The sequence below is a fragment of the Salvelinus alpinus genome, chromosome 19, assembly GCF_045679555.1.
Source record: "Salvelinus alpinus chromosome 19, SLU_Salpinus.1, whole genome shotgun sequence".
Lineage (NCBI taxonomy): Eukaryota > Metazoa > Chordata > Actinopteri > Salmoniformes > Salmonidae > Salvelinus > Salvelinus alpinus.
Window position 1 is genome coordinate 51933008 of NC_092104.1, and position 11910 is coordinate 51944917.

The following is an 11910-nucleotide window of genomic DNA, read 5'->3' on the forward strand; positions in this document are numbered from 1 at the left end:
GCAGCCCCCCGCACCTCTCTGATTCAGAGGGGTTGGGTTAAATGCGGAAGACACATTTCAGTTGAATGCATTCAGTTGTACAATTAACTAGGTTTCCCCCTTTCCCTAAAGTGTTGGTTCCATGTTTCATGAGCTGAAATAAAAGGTCCCAGAAATGTTCCATATGCACAAAAAGCTATTTCTCTCAAATTTGGTTCACAAATGTGTATACAATGCTGTTATACAATGCAGAGAATTGAATGTTCCTTTCTCTACCATAAGCCACCTACAACGTTGTTTTGGAGGATTTGGCAGTACGTCCAACCGGCCTCACAACCGCAGACCACGTGTCTGGCGTTGTGTGGGCGAGCGGTTTACTGATGTCAACGTTGTGAATAGAGTGTCCTTATGTTGGCGATGGGATTATGGTATGGGCAGGCATAAGCTACGGACAACACAATTCCATTTTATAGATGGCAATTTGAATGCACAGACATAGTGACAAGATCCTGAGGCCCATTGCCCTGCCATTCATCACCTCATGTTTGAGCATGACAATGCACGGCCCATCGCAAAGATCTGTACACACTTCCTGGAAGCCGAAAATGTCCAGGTTCTGGCCTGCATACTCAGACATGTCACCGATTGAGCATGTTTTGGATGCTCTGGATCGACGTGTACGACAGCGTGTTCCAGTTCCCGCCAATATCCAGCAACTTCACACAGCCATTGAAGAGGAGTGGGACAACATTCCACAATCAGCCTGATCAACTATGGAAAGGAGATGTGTTGCGCTGCATGAGGCATGGACTGGTTTCTGATCCATACCCCTACCTTTTTTTAAAGGTATCTGTGACCAACATGTATTCCCATTCATGTGAAATCCATAGATTAATTTATTTATTTCCTTATATCCTACTTGCACATCATCATCTGCTCATTTATCACTCCAGTGTTAATCTGCTAAATTGTAATTCTTCGCTTCTATGGCCTATTTATTGCCTTACCTTCTCATGCCTTTTGCACACACTGTATATAGACTTTATTTTTTCTACTGTGTCATTGGCTTGTTTATTGTTTATTCCATGTTATTCCATGTGTAACTCTGTGTTGTTGTATGTGTCGAACTGCTATGCTTTATCTTGGCCAGGTCGCAGTTGTAAATGAGAACTTGTTCTCAACTAGCCCACCTGGTTAAATAAAGGTGAAATTAAATTAAAATTAAAAATATGAACTGTAACTCAGTAAAATCTTTAAAATTGTTGCGTTTATATTTTTGTTCAGTATAATTATGTTGAACTCCCCCCTCAGAGAGACCCACCTGTTGAGTGTGTGTGGCTCCCGCTCTCCCTTCTCTCCGCGCACCACAGCTGAGTACTTCTCCTCCTCGGTGCGCTCGTCGTTCTCCAGGGCCACGCGGGCCTTGTAGGTGGCACTGGCCTCGATCTCCTGCGCCAGCTGGGCTGCCCGTGCCTCCCGCTTCAGGAACTCCTCGGAGTTATCCCGCTCCAGGGCAACACTGCATGGGGCAACACAGCACAGGGCAAACCTTAGACACACACCCGTCCCCAAACACACAAACAAAGCTAGGTGGGTGCTACACACTGGTAGTGGATGAGGCGAGTTCCTCCTTGATACACTTGACTGTGCCTGTACGAGGCGTGAATGGAATGAGAGAAGCGAGTGCTGCTTACGTGTAGGTAGACAGGCTGCTGTCGTAGGTCGACATGATGCCATACTGCTCTTCGTTGTACTTGAACATGTCATTCGGGTCCCATCCATTAGACTGGAGAGAAGAAAAAGAGAAAGAGGTTTTTGGTCAGATGGCGTAAACTGATGGTGAGTGGGGAGTAACAGCGCTACAGTGTGCACTAATGAACACACCCCGGTACATGCAGAGCACTAAATGGAAAGCAATACCACGTCTGTGTCCAGGGACTCCAGGCTGCCTGAGACAACGTGCTGCTGCTGCTCCCCTCCATCCCACGGCTCCAGGTCCTTCTCCTTGTGCTCCCCGTTGATTCTGCCGCTCACCGCCGTATCCGTGAAGTTGTCTACATGTTACATCACACATTCACATTTATATACAGTAGACAGACACGCATGCAAACAGAGGGGCCAAACACACACATACACACTGCAGGTGTCGAGTGGTACCACACACAAACAGTGCAAGTGTGCTCTCTGCTTTGGCAGTGATCATGTCAGGCTAACCATTAGACAGTCACAACCCAGAGGTAGCAAAATCAAAGGGTTGACATTAGGGAGAATGAGTACAGAAATCAGTGAGGGTAAGCAACAACAAAAAACATGCACTTAGATTGCAGTCATGTAGGATGACATATTTGACTTATGGCCAGCCTGGAAATGGGATAAGGCAGAATTGATTGAATAAGCAAAATTAATGTTAGAATGCACAAGCCAGATTCTTATACTTGAGATCAGAAGAGAAAAGTGCCATATTTCAGCACAAATCTTAGCGTTGTACACCTGTGTAAATACTTTGATGTGTTTCAGTTGCATTTATTCAATAGATTCGTCCAAATCACACTTTGTTTTTCTAAAATCACCCCTCTGGCTTTACTTCGAAGAATAAAGCTCTTTAGAGAATAACGAGATTCGGGTGGGGTACTGGTGGGTCCTCCATTGAAATACTGTCTGACTGAAACAAGTTCAATATGAGGATTGTCCATTAGCAAAGTTTGCATTTCCGCAAAGCTTTAGAGATATGACAGTTTAGTCCCTTTCAAAATGAAAATGTGTCAACAAACAAAAGTGCAAGAACAGAAAACAGACATATTACCTGTGTCGGTAGAGACTACACCCATTTGAGAAGACAGAGACATGGAAGAGAAGGTCAGTGGAGCGACGACAGGTAGCCTAAACCTAGCCTAACCCTAGGGTTCCCAACCTTTTTCCTAAAGCACCACCGTATATTGAGGTTTCCATTCCAACCACTTAGTTATGTTTATTTTCTTTTCAAAACAAATGGGTTACTGATACGGTTATGGGTTAGCTGTTCAATATGGCACATGGCCATCACGTTTTGGAGATAATGTATGCATCTAAAATGACCGGCAGACGTGTGCAAGCCTTAACATGTGGCATTTGCCGTTTGTCAGCTGGAAACTGAGTCGGCGAGAACAGGAACACTGATCCAAGATCAGATCCCTGGACACTCAGGAATGCTTCAGATTTGGAAGTAGGGAAGCCCTGATCTAACCTATCTCTCCTTCACACAGTGCCACGTCACTAGTTGATTTGATTACAATGCTAACTCCCAGAAAGAGTATCATAGTTCACTGTGAAGTGTATGGGCCCTGACAGGTTTAGTGGCGATATACAGTGCAGTCAGAAAGTATTCAGACAATCCATTTTAGAAAAAGTGAAGGTAAAATAATTTTCTTCCTCATCAATCTACACACAATACCGCTTAATGACAAAGTGAAAACAGGATTTTAGAAATGTTGGTTAATTTATTACAAATAAACAGAAATATTCAGGCCCTTTGCTATGAGACTCGAAATTGAGCTTAGGTGCATGCTTTTTTCCATTGATCATCCTTGAGATGTTTCTACAACTTGGAGTCCACCTGTGGTAAATTCAATTGATTGGACATGATTTGGAAAGGGACACACCTGTCTATATAAAAGGTCCCCACAGTGCATGTCAGAACAAAAAAAACAAGGTATGAAATTGAAGGAATTGTCCGTAGAGCTCAGAGACAGGATTGTGTCGAAGCAACATCATGCTGTGGGAATGTTTTTCAGCGACAGGGACTGGGAGACTAGTCAGGATCAAGGGAAAGATGACCAGAGCAAAGTAGAGAGATCCTTGAAAACCTACTCCAGAGAGCTCAGGACCTCAGACTGGGGCGAAGGTTCACCTTCCAACAGGACAACAACCCTAAGCACAATCTTTGTATTGGCCAACAAATAAACAGCTATTTGTGCATCCAGTCAACTTTAGGGGACAGTGACAACCTGGAGTGTATAGGTCTTGACAGTAGGCCTTACTTTTACTGGCAAAATTGAGGTCCACGTCTCTGAAGTGCACCACCACCACGTCAGAAGCCTTGAAGATGATGCTTTCCACAATGTCTTCCTGTCGCGGGCCCTCGCTGGGCTTAGGGATCTTCCTGTGGGCTGCATCTAGGACCAGGTCACACTGGGTGGACAAAGAGTGGTGAGAGCTAAATCACTTATGGTTGTAAACGCTTGCTTCCTGGAGGAAATGCATGGTTATGTTTTACATTTTGTGTGCTTGACGTGAGATTATGAACACTGTCCGTAACTGAGCCATGCAATGCATTTACCCTGAATGAATTAACGACAATGCTGTTAAACTTGAACCTAATGTTGAATGTAGGCTAAAGCCCTATTCGCACGGGACTAATTACTATTGAACGTTGGTTATGTAAAAATTTCCCCAGCATATCAGTTTCGCCAGTGGATGATTCAGACAGGATTTGTTTTAACCAAACTACCCCTGTAATTCTTTCCCCCCCTCTAATTCACAATTGACCATTATGACGGAAGCCTGGAGGCTCTTCTAGGCGTGAAGATATTTCAAATATAGGCCTAATGACCTTCAGTTCAGAAAGTCTAAATATTAATGTACATCAATAAGAACCATGAACTGTAACCTATGCAGATATTTAATTACCTGCTGTATTTGGCAATTTATTAATTGGCACAATATCGTCCCCTTCATCTTTTAAAAGAGAAGTATGGCACTAGGAATGTTGATATGACAAAACAGATCATTTATCTGTAGGCTATGTGCATAGCAACTTGTTTTAAGCATCAATTTGTTCCCATCTTCTTACCCAAACTGGGTGCTGCACTTGTTAAACTCTAAATATCCCTCAAAACACAGGTATGACAATTCGCACAGGATACTGTAAGTATTATCAGAGAACTTCGGAGTTTGCTGAAAAACAGTAGGTTTAGGGCTGTGATAACCTTCCTGCCAAGTACAAATGACTGACATGGCAGATTCTAACAGGACAAAAATTACAGATGTGGTGATTTGTGCTTGTGTACATAATGACATTACCTGAGCTCCCCCAATAAACCTTATCCCATCCGAATAGGGCTTAAGGTCCAGTTTTTTTGTGTGTAAGCCTCCTTTTTTTATTACCAAGAAAGATTGAATATGCTGGACCTCAGGTTATAGAACACTGCTCCAGCCACAACAATTAATTGACTTGTCACCTAATAGGAAAAAGGACAGAGCAGTATGTGGTGGTGAATGTTGAAGAGTTGCCATTGTTTTATGTGATTCTCCTCCTTACCTCTGGGCCATATGTTTTAAACACTCCGTCATAAACCAATCCATTTTTAACCTTCAGTTCGCATTTGGATCCCTGAAAATTAGAAAAACACTTTATTTTCATACACATGAGTTATACTGTTTAACTATGACCTTTGCCCTGATGCTAGGAATAACTCCATTGGCAGTCTGAACAACACATTTTAAAGACATGCTCCATAACTTTGACTAGTAAGTATGTTTTTAAACCTCCCGCTTTGGGCTGGATGTGTCAATGTGTAGTTCATACTAGGGCTGGGCAGTATACCATATTTTACTATATACCGGTATTGATGCACGGGCTGGTTTGGGTTTTTAACTTTACCATGTATAATGAAATTTCAATGTTTGGTTTGTTAAATGTCTTATGCCACTCCGTCCTGTGCAATAATGTCCATTTCCCTCTCTGCTTCCAAACACCAAGACCCGCCGCATGTCACTCAAGGAGAGCTGTTTATTGCGCTACCACAAGAGATGGAAGAGAAAGCAAACACCCCACTCGCTGTTTATTTTCTGGTTCAATGAAAGTAAATGAACTAAGTAGACCAGACTAAGTATACCAGCTGCTATTGCATAGGCGTCTATGGGAGACCCACCCCGTTAAGTAGACCGGAATTGACCTTTTGTTTTCAATGGTAAACGACCTGAGTGAATTATCTTCATTTGTCCACCATCTTTGCTACCACCCGGAGTCACAACAACCACACAGTGAGTCTGCATGGTCAATAAATGCAGTGAAGATGCAATGCTGCAGATGGTGACAACAATGCTGCTTTCTACTTTGCGTCTTAATATAAATCCACAAGCGTTCTGTAAGCACAATATTCGTTTGTTACTGTCTGTAAACAGCTAGTTTGTCTTCTTAGCGAGTTGTTTAAAATAAATCTTGTTAGCCACTAATGCTAATCGCTAGTTAGCTGGCTAAATGTACTTAGTCAGAGCAAAGGTAGCTAGCTAATATATCCCGATACCAGTACTGGTGTATGCCTACATCCGTTTGTGAAATGGTATATTCTAAATCGAAGAGGAATAGGCAAAGCATTAATATTTTAGCAACAATGAGACATTTAATGTAACATTAGTGTCCACTGGGAAACACTGACCAACACGTTGGTTCCTACCCTGTCACAACCTCTCCCTGGCTTTTTCATTTTATGTCACGTTAAACACTATATTCAGTGTCCACTATATTCCAAATTTTGGTTAAAGTTTCATTGAACAGTATTTAACAATTAGAATGGACAAAGCCTCATTGACTGTGTGTTGCCACCAAATGATTTATATATACAGATGACTGAAGGGGGGCACTATTTTGAAGCCACCGCGCCTCCATCTTGGCACACCCCCCACCCTTGTAAAAAAATATTTTGGAAGCTATAGAAATTAATTTACTCATGTCCACTTGTTTTTTTCCATGTCTATTACATTAGACACATTAAAGCATACTTTTAAATTACAGTATGTGAGCAAAGCAAACATTTTTTAGAAAGCACTGAAGTTACTGTCACCACTACCACAAAGAAATACTTAAACATTTAATTTTGTCCTTGAAATACTGTAGAACTCCATATTGTTTTTCTGAGGAGAGCCAATATGGCCAACCGGTGGCTTCAAAGCCTCTCATTGGCCAAAACATAGCATCAACAATCCAGGGTTATATATATATATATATATACACAGTGGGGAGAACAAGTATTTGATACACTGCCGATTTTGCAGGTTTTCCTACTTACAAAGCATGTAGAGGTCTGTAATTTTTATCATAGGTACACTTCAACTGTGAGAGGCGGAATCTAAAACAAAAATCCAGAAAATCACATTGTATGATTTTTAAGTAATTCATTTGCATTTTATTGCATGACATAAGTATTTGATCACCTACCAACCAGTAAGAATTCCGGCTCTCACAGACCTGTTAGTTTTTCTTTAAGAAGCCCTCCTGTTCTCCACTCATTACCTGTATTAACTGCACCTGTTTGAACTCGTTACCTGTATAAAAGACACCTGTCCACACACTCAATCAAACAGACTCCAACCTCTCCACAATGGCCAAGACCAGAGAGCTGTGTAAGGACATCAGGGATAAAATTGTAGACCTGCACAAGGCTGGGATGGGCTACAGGACAATAGGCAAGCAGCTTGGTGAGAAGGCAACAACTGTTGGCGCAATTATTAGAAAATAGAAGAAAATAGAAGAAGTTCAAGATGATGGTCAATCACCCTCGGTCTGGGGCTCCATGCAAGAGCTCACCTCGTGGGGCATCAATGATCATGAGGAAGGTGAGGGATCAGCCCAGAACTACACGGCAGGACCTGGTCAATGACCTGAAGAGAGCTGGGACCACAGTCTCAAAGAAAACCATTAGTAACACACTACGCCGTCATGGATTAAAATCCTGCAGCGCACACAAGGTCCCCCTGCTCAAGCAGGCGCATGTCCAGGCCCGTCTGAAGTTTGCCAATGACCATCTGGATGATCCAGAGGAGGAATGGGAGAAGGTCATGTGGTCTGATGATTCAAAAATATAGCTTTTTGGTCTAAACTCCACTCGCCGTGTTTGGAGGAAGAAGAAGGATGAGTACAACCCCAAGAACACCATCCCAACCGTGAAGCATGGAGGTGGAAACATCATTCTTTGGGGATGCTTTTCTGCAAAGGGGACAGGACGACTGCACCGTATTGAGGGGAGGATGGATGGGGCCATGTATTGCGAGATCTTAGCCAACAACCTCCTTCCCTCAGTAAGAGCATTGATGATGGGTCGTGGCTGGGTCTTCCAGCATGACAACGACCCGAAACACACAGCCAGGGCAACTAAGGAGTGGCTCCGTAAGAAGTATCTCAAGGTCCTGGAGTGGCCTAGCCAGTCTCCAGAACTGAACACAATAAAAATTCTTTGGAGGGAGCTAAAAGTCCGTATTGCCCAGCGACAGCCCCGAAACCTGAAGGATCTGGAGAAGGTCTGTATGGAGGAGTGGGCCGAAATCCATGCTGCAGTGTGTGCAAACCTGGTCAAGAACTACAGGAAACGTATGATCTCTGTAATTGCAAACAAAGGTTTCTGTACCAAATATTAAGTTCTGCTTTTCTGATGTATCAAATACTTATGTCATGCAATAAAATGCAAATTAATTACTTAAAAATCATACAATGTGATTTTCTGGATTTTTGTTTTAGATTCCGTCTCTCACAGTTGAAGTGTACCTATGATAAAAATTACAGACCTCTACATGCTTTGTAAGTAGGAAAATCTGCAAAATCGGCAGTGTATCAAATACTTGTTCTCCCCACTGTATATATATATATATAAATATAAATATAAATATATATATATATCATTGGTTGCCATCCTTGGGTCATGCAAAAAATATTTATAATTTATAATTTAAAAAATTATCAAATATTCAAAAATGGGAACAATATGATATTTGGCCATGTCGCCCAGCCCTAGTTCATACACGCATAATCTATGAGCAGAATTAGTCTTACCTCAATTAGCCACAAATCAATAGTTTGAAAGCTGTTTACTAGAAGCTGTAGAAGCTGTTACTAGAAGCATTATTTTCCATATATTTTCCCCCACCTGGGCCACCCCCCTAGCAATTTGAATTCCAGCCAATAAGCTTTAGCCCCACACAGCTAGCAAGATGCGCACATACAGCAGTGAGAACGAGAGCAATAACGTGGTGCACATACAGTTGAAGTCGGAAGTTTACATTCACTTAAGTTGGAGTCATTAAAACTTGTTTTTCAACCACTCCAAGTTTCTTGTTAACAAACTATAGTTTTGGCAAGTCGGTTAAGACATCTACTTTGTGCATGACACAAGCAGTTTTTATCAACAATTGTTTGCCATTATTTCACTGTATCACAATTCCAGTGGGTCAGAAGTTTACATACACTAAGTTGACTATGCCTTTAACCAGCTTGGAAAATTCCAGAAAATTATGTCATGGCTGTAGAAGCTTCTGATAGGCTAATTGACATCATTTGAGTAAATTGGAGGTGTACCTGTGGATGTATTAAGGCCTACCTTCAAACTCAGTGCCTCTTTGCTTGACATCATGGGAAAATCAAAAGAAATCAGCCAGGACCTCAGGGGGGGAAAAAAGTGTAGATCTCCAAGTCTTGTTCATCCTTGGGAGCAATTTCCAAACGCCTGAAGGTACCACGTTCATCTGTACAAACAATAGTACGCAAGTATAAACACCATGGGACCACGTAGCCATCATACCGCTCAGGAAGGAGATAAGTTGTGTCTGCTAGAGAGGAAGTACTTTGGTGCGAAAAGTTCAAATCAATCCCAGAACAACAGCAAAGGACCTTGTGAAGATGCTGGAGGAAACGGGTACAAAAGTATCTATATCCACAGTAAAACAAGTCCTATATCGACATAACCTGAAAGGCCGCTCAGCAAGGAAGAAGCCACTGCTCCAAAACCGCCATAAAAAAGCCAGACTACGGTTTGCAACTGCACATGGGGACAAAGATTGTACTTTTTGTAGAAATGTCCTCTGGTCTGATGAAATAAAAATAGAACTGTTTGGCCATAATGACCATCGTTATGTTTGGAGGAAAAAGGGGGAGGCTTGCAAGCCGAAGGACACCATCCCAACCGTGAAGCACGGGGTGGCAGCATCATGTTGTGTGGGTGCTTTGCTGCAGGAGGGACTGGTGCATTTCACAAAATAGATGGCATCATGATATAGGAAATGTATGTGGATATATTGAAGCAGCATCTCAAGACATCAGTCAGGAAGTTAAAGCTTGGTCGCAAATGGGTCTTCCAAATGGACAATGACCCCAAGCATACTTCCAAAGTTGTGGCAAAATGGTTTAAGGACAACAAAGTCAAGGTATTGGAGTGGCCATCACAAAGCCCTGACCTCAATCATATAGAACATTTGTGGGCAGAACTGAAAAGGCGTGTGCGAGCAAGGAGGCCTACAAACCTGACTCAGTTACACCAGCTCTGTCAGGAGGAATGGGCCAAAATTCACCCAACTTATTGTAGGAAGCTTGTGGAAGGCTATCCAAAACATTTGACCCAAGTTAAACAATTTAAAGGCAATGCTACCAAATACTAATTGAGTGCATGTAAACTTCTGACCCACTGGGAATGTGATGAAAGAAAGCTGAAATCACTGAAATGTCAGAATAATAGTACATTCTGAAAATAAAGTGGTGATCCTAACTGACCTAAGACAGGGGTTTTAACTAGGATTAAATGTCAGGAATTGTGAAACTGAGTTAATGTATTTGGCTAAGGTGTATGTAAACTTCCGACTTCAACTGTATGTGATGTAGTACGCAATTTTCGGGGACCCTTTTGTTTCATGAGCGTTACTTTCAGAACTACTAACTGAAAAGTATACAAAAGTACGAGAGAATCATTTTAAAACAATGAGTTTAGAAAAACATGCAGTTAAAAAGCTGAATAATTCATTCATTGCAAATTCACTCCGAAAAACAGATGCCTCTGTTCTTTCAAATGTATCTGTCAATCACACATGGCGTAATTATCGCAAGTGCAGATTTTGTGGACAAACATGTGACTATTACTTGCTTGATATGCAATACAATACTTTTTTGACTCCATGTTACCCCTTCCATGACTCGACAGCTCCTGTAGCGTGCTGTCATAAGGATTCCAGCGACCATTAACTATGTCCAGTATTTCCCCTGCTATGAGGAGTGGGGACAGCTTCCATATATAGCTTGCTCTGCTACCTCTGTCTATAGAAATATGTCCTCAATTAGTTTATTTTGCCAGCCTTGATCATGCATAAAGTGATGGGGGTAGCTAAGAATAATAAGAACAGGAGGGAACATACCACTACTGATGTCAAGACATGGACCATCCTCATGTTTGCATATACACCGTTGAAGACAACCTGAAAGACAAAAAAAAAATGTATCATACAATTCAAACCTGAGAGCCCAAAACAAAATAACGCCAAAGGAAACATCTGCACTCATTGTGGACAAAGCCTGTGACAAACCAAGCAACTGAGTATGTACCAGTGTGCTGTTTTTTTTCTCTCATTAGGAAAGAAACCAATAGTAAATAAAATACCGTTCAATTTCACAATCTAGGCGATCTTCCAACTTCACCTGCCCAATACAAATAATGGGTTAGAAAAATGTAATAAATTATTAAACTTAACTTACTGCTGCCGAAGTACCTTTGGCACTATGCCGTCCCCTGAATAAAGCCAAAAATAATGGTCAATATCATTGTCATTAGGGCAAGTTTCAACTAGAAATATGGCCTGCTCACTAGGTGTGCAGTGGTTACTTCACTTTACAACAAACACACAATAATTTCCTTTTGGATTAGGAAATATGTGACTTGAATTACATTCATGCTAGACCCCCCCCCAGCTCATATGGTGAGAGCTTCATTGTATATTATATGCATGGGTCTGGACTCCAATGAAACGCGTACTGTAGTCCTGCCAATAGTTTACTGTCAAAATAGACTGAAATGCTGCTGAAATCAAGCCCATCGGGTTAACGGTAGTTTTTACAAATGTCATCTTTCAAGGGCACAATTTTACATAAGCAGCAGCGACAACACCAAGGTTGAAAGCCCGTCGTTGGTCTCTAAATTCTCT

At 41.8% G+C, this 11910-nt stretch overlaps 1 protein-coding gene across 12 annotated transcripts in view; it reads right to left on the reverse strand.

The window, feature by feature from the left end:
- Positions 1-11910, reverse strand: part of LOC139545800 (ataxin-2-like) — a 30880-nt gene that overhangs the window by 14414 nt on the left and 4556 nt on the right. For 7 of the 12 annotated variants that reach the window (XM_071353996.1, XM_071353990.1, XM_071353989.1 and 4 more), the window contains exons 2-9: positions 11465-11498; positions 11128-11187; positions 5276-5347; positions 3996-4146; positions 2783-2797; positions 1900-2033; positions 1674-1765; positions 1301-1498 (exon numbers count right to left, since the gene is read on the reverse strand). In XM_071353996.1, coding sequence (XP_071210097.1) covers positions 1301-1498; positions 1674-1765; positions 1900-2033; positions 2783-2797; positions 3996-4146; positions 5276-5347; positions 11128-11187; positions 11465-11498 — 756 coding nt within the window. Of the gene's footprint in view, positions 1-1300; positions 1499-1673; positions 1766-1899; positions 2034-2782; positions 2798-3995; positions 4147-5275; positions 5348-9326; positions 9472-11127; positions 11188-11369; positions 11408-11464; positions 11499-11910 lie in introns of those variants that run through there. The other 5 variants (XM_071353997.1, XM_071353987.1, XM_071353995.1 and 2 more) reach the window with 4 other exon arrangements.